Source organism: Amblyomma mixtum, chromosome 3 (assembly GCF_055824585.1).
Source record: "Amblyomma mixtum isolate Tamu chromosome 3, ASM5582458v1, whole genome shotgun sequence".
Taxonomy (NCBI): Eukaryota; Metazoa; Arthropoda; class Arachnida; order Ixodida; family Ixodidae; genus Amblyomma; species Amblyomma mixtum.
Genome location: NC_143014.1, coordinates 245,162,577 through 245,180,819, shown reverse-complemented (window position 1 = coordinate 245,180,819; position 18,243 = coordinate 245,162,577). Strand labels below are relative to the sequence as shown.

The 18,243-nt window shown below is 41.7% G+C and overlaps 1 protein-coding gene across 2 annotated transcripts; it reads right to left on the bottom strand.

Moving 5' to 3' along the window:
• Window positions 1-48: 48 nt before the first annotated feature.
• LOC149354229 (suppressor APC domain-containing protein 2) lies at window positions 49-18,150 on the bottom strand. 2 transcript variants are annotated; one of them, XM_089583188.1, is made up of 6 exons: window positions 17,122-18,150; window positions 16,925-17,046; window positions 16,594-16,740; window positions 14,678-14,779; window positions 8,851-8,955; window positions 49-8,621 (listed from the first exon to the last, which is right to left on the bottom strand). In XM_089583188.1, exons 1-6 carry the CDS (start codon window positions 18,014-18,016, stop codon window positions 8,496-8,498), a joined length of 1,497 nt encoding a protein of 498 aa, XP_089439314.1. In that variant the 5' UTR covers window positions 18,017-18,150; the 3' UTR covers window positions 49-8,495. The 2 variants fall into 2 exon arrangements, with proteins under 2 accessions (XP_089439314.1, XP_089439315.1); XM_089583189.1 differs by lacking the exon at window positions 16,594-16,740.
• Between the last annotated feature and the right edge of the window lie 93 nt (window positions 18,151-18,243).

The window sequence follows — 18,243 nt, the reverse complement described above, 5'->3', positions numbered from 1 at the left end:
ATTCATAATCAAACATAAATTAAACATTTCTTTCATGGCAACAGTGGCTTAGCAGAGTTATTTATTAGACATTTTGCAATTACAGTTATCAAGATAAGTAAATTTAAAAAGGACTTGTATGTACAGATATATAACAAAATTTTTCCAGCATTCAAATACAGCAATACCTTACTGAAGCATTCTATGCCAGGCACACCTGTGGCACTCATATATATATAACTGGGACATCTGCACTTAATACATATTGAATAACCATGCTTAAGACAGAACCTTTTTTGTTTCATGCATTACTTGTGAACAATGTTCAGGAACAAAGTTTCCCTTTCCAATATGAACTATGAGGACAAAGTTACTTTAACAGAATGGGTTTCACAAAAGATCATTAGAGAACAGAGTACCAGAAGAGGTCTCTTCAAACATAGCTGCATCAAGCATTGGCATGGACGGCATCAGGCTCCCTCTTACAGTGGAGAGGTGTGAAAGTTTTATGGAGGTACAGTGCAGTAAGACACTAGCTAACAAAAAGCAAACTGTGTAAAAAAAAAAAAGCAAATGATCTTGTAAGCCATATTTGCTTCCAGCAGTATTTCACTGTAAATTAAGAAGATATCAGCCACTTCGTTTTTCAGCCTTTCTTAATATGCTTGCAGCTTGGCCACCATCAAAATCTGACGAACATTACGTACAAGCCATTCACATACATTAATTTACACAAGGGTGCTTGTAGAGAGAGCACGGGGATTTATGCCAGCAGGTAGAGCTAGTCTGATTGTTGCTGATTGATACAACTTGCTCATTCACCATTACAGCTTACTCATTAAATGGCATTATATACAATACATTTAGCAGGAGCCCAGACACCTCTCTAGTTTCAGCATCGTTGCATGCTGTCTACTGTAGCACGTGATGCCACCTTGCTCTTCAGTACATAAATTCAGTTTGGGCAGTGCTTTCATCACAGTCACCACCACAACCAGCCTGGTTACATCCACTGCAAGGCAAATGCCTCTTCTATTGATCCCCTACCAGTCGAGTTTTGTGCAAGCAGTGGCCACTCCGTTCCCCTGCTACACATTCCTTCCCTTGGAATCCACTCTGTCACACTAACTGATCCATCTGTTGTTGGTTTTTTGCAGTGCATATACACACAAATGCATTTCCCCTTTTTGTTTTTAGACAGGATATCGCTCATGTTTGTTCTCTATGCGCTCTTCCTATCTTCCTATCAGCTTTCATTTCTCTGCAGAGCTTTTAATTCTCAGCAGCTATACATGATGTTTTCTGTTAAGTTCATGCACTTCTACTGAACACTATTTCATGGTAATGTCTTAGCCACAAGCAAGCACGTTAATCTACAGGGTGTGTAAAAAGTTCCCAGGCCACACGATTTGCTTTTGAGCGTTGCAGTGGGGCATTTACGATATCCCAAACCTCAAAGTCTTTTTATTAGGTAGCAGACATGCCATTCTCACCTCTGAGGACCTTGGTAGCTTCATAGGCATCTTAAGTGCCAGAATACACTGCTGAAAACCAGTACCCTGTGGCCTGGAAACTTTTGATGCACCCTGTACATTCACAAGGGGAACTAGGCATGTAGCTTTATAGCATGGTAGGAATGACAGTAGGATTCAAAAAATGCAATTTAAAATTTGCCTATTTTGTGTAACACTGACTGACAACCGCACTGCACTCTAAACACACAAAAACTTTTACAAACAGGTTGACAAAGGGTCACAGGTTGGTTAGTGGCTAGCCAGTAGCATTACAAGTTGAATTTTGATGCTGCTGAAACACTACACTGCCTGCAAAACTTGCATCAAGACCGGAAGGACCTTGGGTTGTTGACAGTGTCAATTTTTTGGTGAAAGAAATATGAAGAGAAGTATTTCCACATTTCGTACTGGCCTACAACAGTAAGGCAAGCAAAATTTCAAGGGGGGAGGCAGATGTCTGCCAACCCTCATCTTTTCCTAGCTCAGTCCCAAGGCAATGGCACATTGTTAACACAATTCACTGTGGCCAAATAGTTGCGAGAATGCAATTTAAACTATGTATTCGAAGAAGAAAGAAGAGTGAACCATCTCAGAAGAAAATGAGAATGATACCAATGCTTCAAAACAACACCTGAGCAATATATGCGTCTCAACACAGTACACCATAGCAGGTGCTACAAGCTTTTGCGGTTATCACACTGCATTAATCAATTATACCTGTACTCCTACAGGCCTTTTATTTAGCAAATGCACAGCGCTTATACTCAAGTCAGCAAATGATTTCCATATTTAGGAAATCCATGGCACATGTGCAAAAACACCTTTAGCAGCAAAATGAGCTCTGAGCATCCACACAACAACCCACAAGAGCGCATAGCAAAAGACATGACTTTGTTATCTTTATCCAGAAATGCTTGCACTGTAACAAACACAGCTTATTCTTTTTCACCAAATGATGTCAATATATATATATATATATATATATATATATAAACTGTTAAATATTAATGCATAAAAGTGTTATAAACAAAAAGGAAATTCAAAGTTTCAACAATAATGCATCAATAATGGTTGCACCTCCACAGTAGTACCCAATAACTGGGTTAAATATGCAAAAACAGCATTTTACAAGCCCAAATTTTGCAACAAGTCAGTGCATAGTGTTATTCATGCCTGTACAGCCATTCATAGTACCAAAGCTTTTAGCACATGTGACCAATAAAATGGAATAGCAAAACTGGCTCATAAAAAAACAGTCCTCTTATTAGATCACTTGTTTGTTTGTAAAACAGAACTGAGTATGGTAAATCAAACACTCCATAGACTTCACCAGCAAAACTGCATCCACTGCCGGAACCAAAACTGTGCAAGCAGTTCTCTGTTATATGTACCACTATCAATACTAATACCAATGTCCACAACATTCCTAGCATAACCGCAACCAATCTTCACTAAATCTACCTGCTACAACCAATGTACCCCACACTGTGTTCTGCGCAAACAAGGAACTTTTTTCGCACCAGGGATACAGAACTCTCCGTTGTGATTTCATGCCATTACTTACAGCAGACAACAGCACACTGTGAAAAGAAGCAGCCAAAAATGATGCTGAAAATACTTCACCACACTGCATGTAGATTTTTAAATGTTGTAGGCAAAGCACTGAGCTTCAGTGCCAATCATCATCGTCACCAACCTGAGTGCACCCACTGTAGGGCAAAGGCCTCTCCCATGCCTCTCCATTTTAACCCTGTCCTTAGCCAACTACAGCCACCGTATCCCTGCAAACTTCTTAACCTCATCCACTCACCCAACTTTCTTCCACCCCCTGCCACACTTGCCTTCTTTTGGAATCCACTCAGTTACCCTTAAAAACCAGCGGTTATCTTGCCTTCGCATTTCGACTAGTATGTCATTAACACACCTTTGTTTCCTAACCCACTCTGCTTGCTTCTGGTCTCTTAGTGTTACACCCATCATTTTTCTTTCCATAGCTCATTGTGTTTAAGCTGAACCTTCTTTGATAGCCTCCACGTTTCTGCCCCATAGGTGAGTACCGGTAAGATACAGCTGTTGTATACTTTTCTCTTGATGGATACTGGTAAAGTGCCATTCATGGCCTGAGAGAATCTGCCAAATGCGCTCTACCCCATTCTTATTCTCCTAGTTATTTCCCTCTCATGATCTGGATCAACGGTCAATACCTGCCCTAAGTAGACGTATCCCCTTACCACTTCCAGCACCCCACTACCAACTGTGAACTGCTGTTCCTTTGCGAGACTGTTGAACATTACTTTGGTTTTCTGCATGTTAATTTTTACACCCACCGCCTTGCTCTGCCTATGTAACTCATTGACCATGCTTTGCTGTTCATCTCCTGAGTGCCTTAGCAAGCCAATGTCATAAGCGAATTACAAATTACTTAGGTATTCTCCATTAACTGTTATCTCGAACTGTTCCAATATGAACTAGTTAAAAACCCAACAAGTAAAGTACTGTGTATCATGCTTTTCCTACATGAGAAACATCACATTAAAATGCACTTTTGGCATGCTCCGAACATGCATATTACAGGTGTGCTACATTTAATTTGTTTAAAATTAGATGGGAGAAACCAATTTAACAGATATTTTTGCGTAGTAGTACTGCTTTTGTTGTCAAGAAAAGAAACCTGTATAAGCAGCCAGTACAGTACAGTACAGTACAGTACAGTAAATTGCAAAACAGTGCAGTACAGTGCTGTACAGTCACGTATAACAGTACAATACAAGTCAGCCTTAATGTAATGCTAAAAATAAATAATAGAAGATTATGTGCATGAACAGCAAATAGAAGTACACAAAATGTGCTTGCAAAGGAATAGCATTCACAGTAAAGGCTAGGAGCTAATTTAAAAAAAAATAGTTTACTGCCACAATGGACAAGTGTGGCAAAAAAGGCACAGTATAAGCAGGGTTACACCGGTGTTGTTTAGTGCAGCTTACAAAAATAAAGTGCCAAAACAGAAAGGCGGACCCTTGTGATGCACAGCTCATGCTTTGCAAAACAGTTCTGTAAGCTTTCGTGGCTACTTGGAACACTTGCTAGACCCTCCTCAACAGCTTGCAGGACCTGCAAACTTTACCATTTAATCAGCATGGCTTTTTAATGGCAGGTTTAAAACTCACCATTTCTAACTTGGTGGAGATAACACTTTTTTGTGCCATCTCCAGATGAAAATAATCATCGCATGTGCACAGAACGTACACCTTGCGTAATGCTGTATACTTTTTGACGAAGTTTGTTACCTAATGTACTCAAACAGCTCATTAATGTTCTACATTCACTGTCCATTCTGGCTGCATGAGTTTGCTTCCTTCCATAGTTTCCAGAGGCGACCGAGAATTTGGAACATCCTTAGTGTCACCAACATATCCAGTTAAGAGCATCCAGTTGAGAGGGTATGTTATATTTGAAAGAGCAGAAGTAACTTGCTAACATTTTGGCCTTCCCGGGGATAATGCAGTGGCGATAACTGCGCCATGACCCCCACCCATGAGAGGACCCTCCCATTGGAGTTTTCCGTTATGACATATGCCAACAGTACTTACCTCAGAAAAAGTCCCTCACATTTCTATCGCTGTACAAGTCCAGTCCCTGGCACAGTCGCGGCAAAAAGCTACACTAGTGAGCACTCGGCAACAGTGTTATCAAATCAAAAACCAAAGAAAGTTTTCATGAGCAGTGTCAATTGGAATATCAATCGCTACAATTTTAATACAAGATCACTGACTTCAGCAGGCAAAATCACATCATTTAAAGAGACCCTAAAATGATTAGTACTACCTGTGCATTCAGGAAACTTTGCAGCCATGACCACATGACTGACAATCAACTCGTCTTTATAAAATTCAAAGAATACATAATGCTGCGTAAAGCACTCGACAAGGCGGTGAGATTTTGAAATCAATGTCGCGTGCCAATATCACTGGTGCAGTGTCTAGCATCACAACACAAATAACAATGTGACAGACATTCAAGAATGAGAAACATAGGACTGACACGACCACCATCTCTTTTGCGCTGTCCATGTAAAATTACGCATTGCTAACTAGCCCAAAACACTGTTGCAGGGAATAACTAATTCTTGTTTGCAATGTCACAGGCCACGAGATACTTAAAAATGTTCTTCATGTCTACAGCTAGTTTAGAGTTTTCTGTATTTGGAAGAACATCATAACATCCAAAATTAGGATTAAAACAGAATTATTTCGGACTTTATTGCATAGGAAACAAATTGCCACATTCTACACGTGCAGTAATTTGCCATAAAACTCTTCAGAGAGGAAGCATACTGTACATTAAGCAAACGTCCACTTATTCAACAATCAGCCAAGAAAACAACCCTGAGTGGCAATAGTGGCAATACTGTAATTCCTTTGTGCAGGAAAATTGCCCATGAAAACAGTTCCAGAGTTTGCAACATATTTGCAATACCATAAAGTGGTAGCAATAAAAATGAGCTTTTTTTTTTGTAGCAGCTTTCTTTTGTTTCGGAGCTGATATATTGATGCTGAGAAATAAGGCAATCATATGTATGTATTTATACTCTTGTTTTGAACCTTTAGTTAAACCTTGCCTAATCAGGCTGCTGCCTATCCCATGTACTGTAATTCACATCCAGAGCTACTCCGCACTGTAACACATATCAACAGCAGATCAAAGAATGATGGTGATGTGTGTTAGTCCATGAACTTCTGTATCTATTCCTTTCCAATACAACACAACGATCCAATACTTTTTTCAGACATGCAGTGAACAGAATCAGAGAGATTGTCTCTCTGGCCTGATGCCTTTTCCTTTCAGAACTTTTCGCTGTTCCTGCAGAGCCCCATAGTCATCGCGTAGTCCTTGGCATATTTATGTGTCCTTCCTCCATGCCTGAGTTACACAAATGCCTGCATGACTACCAATGTCTTGTTACCCATGAAGGTCATATAAGAGAACTCATAGAAATCTGAAGAAATTCCAACAGATTTTTCTATAATATCACTAATTTCATGGATGTGATCTAGTGTCATCTACTGCCTCTGAAACCACCCTGTTTCCTGCGTGCACTGAAGCCCTGTGTTGCACTGATTCGAGCAGCTACACAACCGCAACTGCATGAACAAGGGGGCACCAAGTAGCTACCACTACCATGTGGCACCAATAATGGCATTGTCAAAATTAGGCATTCGCAAAGATATTCTTTCCTCCGTTTTTCATCTGCACATAAAGCCTCAGCAAATAAAGCTATTTGTTTATTAAAAAAGGCTGATAACATTCCAACTAAGCCATATGCTATGTATTCAGTAAACATGAAGTCTACTTATTTATAAATTAATATGCAGAATTGCAACATAAAATATACTCCCATTTAGCTTGATGTGGTCTCCAAAAATGTTATGCTAATTTCACTCTTGGGCAAGTTGTGCCGAATGGGCAATATCCGACATGGATTTTACTGTGCAGTTAACACTGCCAATCCCTTTAAGACACTGATGACAGTGCCATGCAGTTTTTCTTCCTCGAAAAGTCGATTCTATGGCTCTTTCTGGGCAGGCTGATGTTTGTCTTGCAGTCAAGACACTTTTTGGTGAGAAAATTGTATTTAAAAATTTTTCCGCCTTTGATTCAAATTTATGTCTACACCAAAAAGGACTGCATGATGGCCATTTTGAAGCGAATGCCAGTGTAGCCTAGCCTCTGGGATCTGTGCCCCAAAAAAACTGTGTCAGTGCACACAGTTCACTTGCGAGATCGGCTCGTGATGGCAACACCTGTACTTCATTTTATGGCCTCTTTTAGTATACAAAAGCTCAGTTTTCAGTCAAAGTAGCGTCTCTGCCGTTAGAATGTGGTAATTGATCAATACAGCAAACTTCAATTTCTCCTCAGTGTCCCTTTAAGAATAGCTTATTTACCCTAAACTTGTAGACTCAGACTTACAAAAAGCTTTAGATGTCTGCTGAATGCAGCTTTATTTCAAGCCTCATTCCAGGAGCATAACAGCAAAGGACTTTTGTTAGTACTTCATATTGCGATAGCAGTAGGTTTCTTAAAATTAGCCAGAGCAGAAATAATTCCCCACAAACTCATGTACACATGTTACAGCCAAAACAGCGAAGACTACCTCACAGTTCCTGTTGGTCCCACGCTATATCGGACAGATTAAAGCAAAATGTTTATTCGCTGTGTGTGCCCGGGTGTCATAATCATGCTTCTTCTAACGTGCATAACATTTCTCACAAACCTAAGATGGTGGAAAGCAAAAGTAGTGTGTTGATAAGACTTTCAGTTGCACTGAAGTTCGCAAGAAGTTCGCACTCTGGAAATAGTTGAAAACTGGCACTAATTGTCTTAACCTGCTGTTTGCTAACCCTATGAGAACATAAGAGAACACAAGAGCATTCAGTGAAAGTACCCGTTCACTACACAAGCCCGATCACGGCCCAGGCCCAGCCCGGGCCTGGTAAAAAATTGCTGCACCTGGGCTGGGCCCGTGCTTTCAGGTAAGCCCAAGCTCGTGCAGTGCTGTAGCACATGTATCGATGTCTAGGCCAACCTAAATAGTTTAAGTGACCTTGAGGTCACTGTTATAAATATTGTACAGAATATTGTATTGAACAAAACTCAGAATATAATAAAATTGAAAAAACTTTAAAGCCTTGTTTTCTTTTCTTACTGATACCCTCCATTTCTACTGTGGCTAGCTATTGTAAACAGCCAATCACAGTACAAAGGAAAGATATCATGAAATGTGGTGAGTTTGAGCACCACCCTTCTTAATGTCATGAACGGTGAAGAGTGCTGGATGATCTTTGGGCTTTTGAAATGAGCAGTGGCATTTTGAAAGAGTAGTAACATTTCAGTACGATGGTCATGTCTGAGCACTGTTTTGACTACCTTTGTCTGGCCATGAGTTTCAAGAACAGTTCGAAGCCCATTCTCAGTAATGAGGTTGAGGTGAGAGAAATGGATTCACATGAGTGTTGTCTCATCAGCTGCAACAGTTCTGTGCTGCGACCGAGCCTGGAACAGTTCCCGTATAAGCGTTGCTTTCTCCCTTTCCAGCTGTGCAATCACTTCACTCTTTTGGCTGACTTCCTGGAACCAAAGAAAAAAACAACAAAAGGCACACTAAAGTGAAATGTCTTTGGAGAACCAACAAAGCTGCAGTACAGCAGTTTGGCTCTCTCTCCACATAAGATATGCGAGTGCTACGAAAAGAAAAAAAAAATCAATTGAAGCTATAGCCTTCTACTGAGTAAAAAATTTACCGGAGTGAAATATGAATTTGAAGCTTTGTATTCTTTCAGGTTCATTTTATGTATACCTCAGTTAACAGGTGGTTTTGTTCCTTCAACCGCTGAACGATGGAGTTTTGATGAACTTCATAAGGTGGTGGCTGGACAGCCAAGTTCATATGTGTTGGAAAGCCCTGCAAACAAAAAAAGAGCACAAAACTGAGCAAAAATAACGGCATGATTCATTCTTACAGCTACCATATGATGCTAATAAAGTGCTTGCATTCAACATGCTTCTTACCATCAGGTTACATCAGACGCATTATCACCTCAGTGTGGTGCAGCATACACTGCTGATCAAGAGAGAGTGCAAAAAAGCCTACACTCTGAATTGAATTGGTACTTAGTGGTTACATTGTTACATATTGTACAGTCAGGCTGGAATGAAATGCGAACAGCGCCTGTGAACAAAACACAATATTTTACCTCCACACATTCAGCTACAGTATACAACCAGCCTTATTCATGTTTCTGGGAAAAGGGTCTACTGAAGTACACGTATAGATTACTAGTTGTAAAGGAATATCTCACTGCAAAGTAGAAAAGTATGGCATATGCGTGCTTGCGTTTCATTCCACATGTTAGCAATTCCCAACCTTCCCAAGTTTGTGCTAATAATGATAATATGGTTACTTGCATAACAGGGGTACCCTCCTCAAAGTGGACACCAAAACTAGCAAAGCCAAACCAAATCAAACAAACCAAAACAGCACAACCTGATACCCAGAACAAAGGAAAGTAGATTAATGTGTATACTACTATTCCTTCACTGCATCAAGTATAAAGTCCAGTTAAAAACCATGCAACTTTGTCAACATGATAAAATGTCTCTGTGAAATTACTCACATTAAAAGTGGCAACCTTCATTAAAATGAAAAACCCCACTGCAGTTTGACACACACTGAGAAAAGATGTATGGAATCCAATATGTGCAACAACAAAGATGGTGGGAAAGAAAACAGAGAGAGGAGAAGAACAGCTGCCAGCCAAGTACCCAGATGAGTGAAACAAGTGCAAACGGGTAAGAACTAAGCACATGCACAAGTGAAGACACAATTTTTTTTTAAAATGGTGCCAAAATGCCATTTGTCAACACACACACACACACAAAAAAAGTGCTTTGGATAAGTCCTACTTGCCTTAAACCAGACAGAGTGCCAGAAAACACATGACAAACTGGACTCATATGAGCAAGAAATAACAGCTGGCTTGCCTGGGTCGTCAAGAGGGGTCAATCAAAAAATGCACTGGAATATAGTTGAACATAAGCTAGTCATTTCAAACTTGTTGGAGATTGGGTGATCAAGTGAATTATTTTCCCTCAAATGTTATCTTCATGTGCTGTATAGCATTAACTAAACTGAACAAGCTATATAAGCAAATTAAAAAGTTATTAAAACTTTCAGATGCCATTTGCAACTTCAATTCTCTTTTGTCGATAGGGTGCACAGTAGACAGCGCTTCTAGTCATGTGGCATTGCTCTTCTTTCAAGATACCACTGCAACACCATCACTGGCGACAGGAAGAGCCTACAATCTGCACTTCTCCCTCAGCATGGACACTGTTGCACTGCGGGGGCTTGAGCAAATTTGATATCCTGGCTTTACAGAGAAACGGGCAATCTTGTAGATAACAGCAGCATAACTCGCTGTTTTGGCCGGAAATTAAATTTTAAATTGGAAAAGAACCGACAGTAGCGCTGTGCTCAAACTTTGCAGCTCTTCAAGTAATTGGGCAATGTTGCCTGGAGTCAATTTACTATAACCTATGAATAGAACTGAGTGCCATATGGAGGGATACTTATAGAAGAAGAGAGCGGTACAGAGAGGAGGAGAAACAGTGGATGGCTGGTGGCCACTTTCAGTGTGGCTTGCTCTTCTTTTGCACTACTGTTACCAGGGAGAAGACAACTGTGAATGGAGGAAGCATATATAGAGAATAGGAAACTCTGACAGTCTGATATATTGAGACGAAAGGTGCCATCTAGCATTATCGCTGAGCGCTCCATAACAAACAGCCACTTTACCGACTACGGTCATGTGCACGTGTTGGTCAATGAACATTATTGAACCTCGTACCTCCACGCATAGTCCTTGTTAATCCAGACTACAGCCCATACATTTGATCACAATGACAGCAATCTTCCACCAGTCTACATATGCTGCCTTCCCAATCTTTACAAGCATATCTTAACGCCTAGTTTCCTCCCCACTCAGAATGAGGACCTAAATGGGAGCATAACCATTGCTTTTTCCGTTGTTTTGTGTTCTGCATTTTCATTTTTTTTTTATGTTTGACACAATCCATTTTGACCAGACAAGCTTTCAAGTAAATTGCGTGGTTTAAAACGTCAAGTGGGTATTAAAATGAAAATTTTTATCATTAGAGATACCTTAATAAAATTAGGTGTGTATATGAATTCTTCCGTTTTTAAAAATATATTTGCTTTCAGTATGTCGCAATTAGTTCCCATATTATGAGAAAATAACTGAAGCCTAATTACGTACTTTCTTACAGGTGAGCAAGACACTTTCCCTCAATATTTTTTTGGTTCTGCTTAAAATGAAACTGCAGGAAAAGACCTACCATGTGGAGCTATACTATTTATATTGTCATTGAGGTACATCATCATATAAACATTTTCAATTATATAGAGGCACCATAATTATGAAATATAATAAGCCGACATTATCGTTCACAAAATTTGGTATGTTCAGCTCAGCCATAAAAAATATTCTGAAAGCTGCAACCAGGGTAAAGAAATGATGCCACCAGTGCCCTCATGAATGAAGCACTACCAGTTACTGCGCTTGCAAAATGCCAGGCTGCAAATGCCAGCTAGTCTCCTCGTGTACTAAGTGCAAAATGCCTGCTTACACAAACACAAAGTCTAATTGCTTTATCTCCTTCCACAAGAATTGGAATAGTGAATGTCACTGGTAGACAATATGAGCAATACAAAATCTTTTGAAAAAAAAAAAAAAATGTTTATTTGCAACATAGCTACAAATCTATTTCTACTGCAACTTCTTCGTCATTTGCCTAAGCAGTACTAAAGAGTGAACACACTAAGCAGCACCTTCCAGTACAATCAGGTTTTTTTTCATAAGGTACCCCCAATTCATGTCATGTCACAAGAGGTTAACTCTTTTCTTGCGCGCCTGTTTAAATCAATTTGAACGATGCCACAAAATGTCTCATTCTGGACAAGCAATGTCATTCAGTATGTCGCAAAGAGACTGTTCTTCAGTTAGTCTTTTTTTTTTTTTATCAGCCGCATGAGGGAATATGTTTAAACTTCGCACGAAACCTGTCAACACAGAGCGATCGTGCAAGCATGCTGCCCAAGGGGGTGACCTCCTTTCTTATTGACCCTGCCACACAGTAACTGCATTCTCGCAATTTTGCAGCAGTGGTGCTTGACTCTGCAGGTGCAAGCGACAGCTTTGTATGAAAAGTTGAAGTCCATTCATCTTATTTTAGTTCGGACTGAGATGGTTCCTCTTCCCAGCCAGGCTATTGACTGCCAGGGGTCCACATTGGCAATGCAATGCAGAGTAGCCCAAAGTGCTACGCATGAGCAATTGTTTTTTTTTTTTTGGGTGACCAGAAAGTTAGCACGAAGAGTTCTGCAACCCTGAATACTCATTTTTGGTGTAGTAACATACAAAACGTATATTCTAAATTTTTATTCTCCTGTTGTCCAACTGGATATGTTTAATATTCATGCGACTTTTTGTGCAGTTCTCTCAGATTTTGCCAATAAAAATTTTTTTCTTCATATAACTGAAAAGAGAATTCTATTAGCTACATTATGATTTGCTGCAATAAAGAAAGATTTTTTTTTAATTAATGGTTGAAAAAAATTTTACGCACACCACCCTGAAATTTCCTGTTTTCCTACAGCAAGGAAAGAGTTAAGCTCCAGTGGCTTTTGATGCGACTTCCACCACACACCCAAAATGAATGATTATTAGTGGAATACACACACTTCACTAACTTTGCTAGCAGCTGCAATCACAAATGCAAGGGCTGTAATCACAGACAGCACTTATTTCCCTCAACACAGTTGAACGTGGAAATAACAATGTACAGGGTCCGTCAAAAGTTCCCAGGCCACATGGTCCGCTTTTCATCGGTATATCCTAGCACTTATGATTACGATAGAGCTATCGAGGTTCTCAGATGGTAGAACGAAGATTCTTCTATTCTCTACAGATATTTTGAGCTTCGAGGGTATCTCAACGGCCCGACTATGCTGCTCAAAAGCAAACCCTGTGGCCTTGGAACTTTTGACGGACCCTGTACCTTTATCCTGCCTTTATGCGTCGCTGTTAATGGATAACAAAGGTGTGCACTATACTTACTGGCTTAAAAAGGTTGATGTGGAGGAGCCAGTTCACAGTGTAAAAGGCACCAGCTGCACTGGTAAACTGAAAGTCCCAGTGCTGCTTTACCTCTGTCTAAGCCGGTAAGCATTGTGCACACCTCTGTTATCCATTAACCCTTTCACTGCCAGGTTTTTTTACTGACATCTGCACACACCTTGCCGGGTTTTTTTTGCATGTTAGTTTCCTGGAACTTTTTTGCTAGTAACGCACTAAAATGCTCTGCAGCACATGTAGACATGTTTATTCAGGATATTCTTATAGATATTATTAGTTGTAATGAATCAAATCTTCCAGCACCAATCTGGCCTGTCGGATTTCCTCTTCTTACGCGGATTTTTCGGTGGCAGGGGGACTTCATCGCTGTCAACACTCGACAAGGCACTTAGGTGGGCTCCTTCCTCGTTCTCATTATCATTGGACTCCGAATTCACAAGCAATTTTGAATTTCTTCGTCCGTCAAAGCGCGGACGAGTGTGGCACATAGCCTCGTGGCTGCTGTGCGCAGACCAAAACGAAGTGACTCGGATGTGGAAACATGGGCGCCATCTGTTGTTTAAAATTTACCCTACGAAATCTATGAATTTACGGTGTCTCTCCATAGATGGCAGTACATGTTTCCATAGTTTTCTTTTACACGAGTATTATCGGGAGCGGCAGGTGGTGAGTTAAAAAGCCAAAACGAGTTAACTCGGGAGAGGCAGGGGGTGTGCATATGTGGTAGCCCGAGTTATCTCGAGAGTGGCAGATTAAGGGTTAACAACAACACATAAAGGCAGGCGAAAGGTACACTGCTATTTCAACGCACGGTTGGGTTTGAGTAAAGTAAGTGTTGTCTGTGCCATTCCTGGATGCTGCAATTACAGCATAGCCTATGACGCCATTCTCCAAAAACTGAAGCTGAACAGGGTTCAAGCCACAGTAAAGAACAGTGGTGTACACCCTGACAAGAAAACCTGCTGAGCTGTGGCTGGCAGTGTTTCTTTCACAGTTAGTAATAGTGTAACACAAAAATTATGACAAATATGTCCTGCAGGCCGAGTTCTTAAGTGTGCTAGGGAATGCAGACAGGTGGTAGTGCCAACTGAACCAGTAACAAGTTCAACAAAGGGAGGTGGCAAGCAGAGTATTTTACGCATGGGACCTGGAAAACAAGTTCTTTTAAAGAAGACTTCGGTTTGGTTTGGTTTTGTGGGGTTTAATGTCCCAAAGCGACTAAGGCTATGAGAGACGCCGTAGTGAAGGGCTCTGGAAATTTCGACCACCTGGGGTTCTTTAACGTGCACTGACATCGCACAGTACACGGGCCTCTAGAATTTCTCCTCCAAAGAAATTCTAGCCGCCGCGGCCGGGATCGAACCCGCGTCTTTTGGGTCAGCAGCCGAGCACCATAGCCACTGAGCCACCGCGGCGGCGTCAAGAAGACTTCAATCTGAAAAAAAATTACAGTGTAGTTCACATACTGACCTTGTCTGAGCTGTCAATCAGTGCATTAAGGTGCTGATTAGCATCCAAGATTCTTGCTATTTGGAACCTGAGTCTTTCATCTTGAGCATCCATGGAGTACTCCTGTTAGAGGACCAAAAGAGAAACATATGGCCTGCTACAAGCCGCTTGCTGGGCACGGAGGAAAGTAGCGCACCCTACAAAGAACTGCTTGTCTGCAAGGATGTACCTGAAATGCTATTTCTTTTTTATATCATTCAGAACCCACCAAAAAATTTAAACAGCAAGCATGCAGTCTGAACTTTTAATTATGCACAGAGAACTAAGTGAGCTGAGCGAATGACAGAACATGAACTATTCAGCGAGCGTTGAATAAACGATCCAATGAATTCTACAACTATTCATGCATTCCGGAAACAGCTAGCTCCCTTGGCACAAATGTGTGCAAGTTGAAGGCATTACTTCCAGTCTACTTCCTCAGTATGAATGTCCCCTCTAAACTGCAAGGCTCCAAACTGCCTTTCATGCAGTCATTACTGTGCTTAATAGCACCACCGTATAATATAACGTACACAGGTGCCACTTGGCTCCACCGAATGCCTAGCAATACTTTCATTTGAAAGAAAATTCACTAGACACTCCAGGTGGAAAAATTATCGGAAGTACTGCTCATTACACTTTCAACGTAATTACCCACAAATGTGAACAGCAATATAAAAACACAGGCAGAATGAAATACATATCTATCCACACTGTGTATGGCTGAACTATTCTGAAAATACTGACGTGTAAAGCTTAGGCTATAATATATTGCTTTTTTTTAAGGCAGCTATGCCGTCAAGCTTGCCTCCATAAAGATGGGATTGATAGTGGTTGCTGGAAAAGTTGGTATTGAAACTTAAGAGGAGTGCCAGCACTTGAAAAGAATGGGCAGAAAACAGTGCAATGTGATGTCAGTTTTTTGCACTTTTTTGCCACACTGAGGTGTACCATATCATCCAATATGGGAATATTTTTTTTAATGTACTAATTTGCAGTGCACAGCACATGAAATCTTGTTCATTAGGCTGACTTTAACACTAAAAAAATGTACTTTACACTTCTGCTAAACAAAAAGTAGTACAAGGGTTTTCTGATACTGTTTTGGTTATGAAACTTCCACATAACTTTACAGGAGGACTCCACACGTCACCTAAAGTGACCATGCCATGACACCAGGGGGCACAGCCTGCTATATAGAGTTTGGCATCGCTGCAAGAACCATAACACACAAGGCACGACTCAACAATCATGAGAGCATTCGCGACTGCCAGTGCCATTAGCTGCCAAGAATGATTATGTACTAAGATTTTGGTGCACATTTAAAGAAACTCATGTGGCTAAATGAATCTGGAGCCTACCACTATGGTTTGCCTCATAGCTCTCAATGGTTCTTTCGAATGTCACGACCTAATAAACCATTTACTTCATTTAGCACATCATTGAAAATGACTAGTTCGCCAAACAATGTGCAGAGTTAAATAGCCGACTGAATGGCAACAGCTCGCGAGAACAGCTTAATGGGACACTGATATCAGCTCCAGTCAACTTTTGTTAAGTAATACTTGATTGATCATGAGGTTCACCATGTGCACTTGATCAATTTGTTTTCTATTATTTATTTTAAGTTCACTTCCAGAAGCTCATTTAACTCTCTCACAACAAGGCTCTACACAGAGACAACAGGCTGCACCCCCATCAACACTGGTACTTCCTGAAGTGAAAGGTCGTGACACACTTTGCGAGAAGCTTCTTGACCACCAGGAAAGTATCAAACAATCCTTAAATAAAGCTCTTGTAGAGTGTCCATTAATGTCCTACTAAGTAAAGCAACCCTATGGAATATAAAGGCTGGGTTAATTAACTCTGAAATGCCATGGGAAGTATACACTGCTCACTGGTGTTGCGTGACATTTTCCAGCCTGCTGCATCTTTTCCTGCACAGCACTGATGCGCTGCTGGTACCATTCTCTTGCTCGCTCAGTGGCCCGCAGACCCTGCTGGAGAGCATCCTTTTCGTGCTCTAATTGCTTCATGCGACGCAGCTGCAAGAAGCAAGCAAATCTGGTTACACACCGCAGTTCAGCCTACATGAACTTTACACTTTCAAGGCACAAAGTATTCTCAAAACATTTACCCTATTTTCCATCACTGTGGGCTGCAAAGCCTCAAGTGCTACAGGAACTCTGTACATAAAAGCACAAAACCAAAACAATGAGAAGTTATTACCATGTTATACTCTATTCCATGACCAAGTGTGTGCCTTCGTGGTTCTTTCTTCTTTGGGAACTTTCGCTCTGGAGCTGCATGGCCTGTCGAATTTGGTAGAACATTTTTCGACTTGCTTGCGCCTGCAGACAAAGGCACAGTGAATCACAAAACTCTCCAGAGTCTTTTACTCCACAAAACAGAAAACGGGCGCGTACTTGCGGCATCCTCGGAAACCTGCTGAGGATTCTTGTTCTCCTTCTGTGCATCCGGATTTCGCCTGTGTGCCTGCGATGGCGGAGCCTTGGCCATTTCAGAACTTGGATCAGGCGTTTTGCTGCGCACTCTGCTGAATCTCAATATCCCTGACGACTCGGCAGCGGCTTGCTGGGATCCATGATGCAGCCTGTTGTCACTGCGGTAACCTCGCAGCTTGCTCGGCAACTCGCGAGCGTTTGTCGGCGCCCTCCGCGGCTCAGCGGCGGGTCTTGACGGCTCAACGCTGGACGTATTTTGAAGCTGCGGAACACTTATGGATCGCTGCTGCGTAACCACATTATTAGGTCGCACCGTAGCAGTGTTGGAAGGCGGCCGAACCGCTGACAACCTATTAAGGGACCGGTCCGAGCCACCGTAAACCTTGGCCGAGGGCTTCGAGAAGCTGTTTCCTTGCCCGCTTGACCTTTCGACACGGTCAGGCAGAGGTACGGAAGAAGGCCGTCCCCTTGGTTCGGCGACCTGACCTAGAGGTTGCGGCGGTGCGGGCGGTATGACGCTACGATGTCTTTGCAGCACGCCCTGCTGGGCAGGTTGGCGGTGGCTTGAAACACGGTGACGAAGCAAGCAAATCTTGAGACCAGCACAAAAGCGTTCGAAGGTTAGTTGGCCATTCGGAGGAGTAACCTTTTGCAGGGCCTCGATCACGCCGTTGGGAACAACCGAAGACGTACCTTCGTCACGACCGCTGGCCCACCGTGCTTCAATATCCTTGAGGTTGATGTGACCTGCCTTTTGATCATCCATAATATCAAATAAAGTCTTCATGGCAATCACGAAGCGTTTGGGCAAGTCATCCAAGGAAGGCTTGACATGTCGCTGAGCTGGGCTTGTCATGCTTACGAACTTAGACCAAGCCACTGAGCGCCGTTACCGCTGCTGCTGACCGCGCACGACTTCTCGATTACCGAACTTCGCGAGGAACCACCACGGGCGGTATGACTGCCCCACCTGCTCTGCAAATACACAAATAGAAAGCGTTCCCTCCTCTTGGCTTATGATTGGCTAGTGGCTTGTTTGCAAAAACAAACTTTATAAATTCACGGAGCACTTACCTAGCTCAA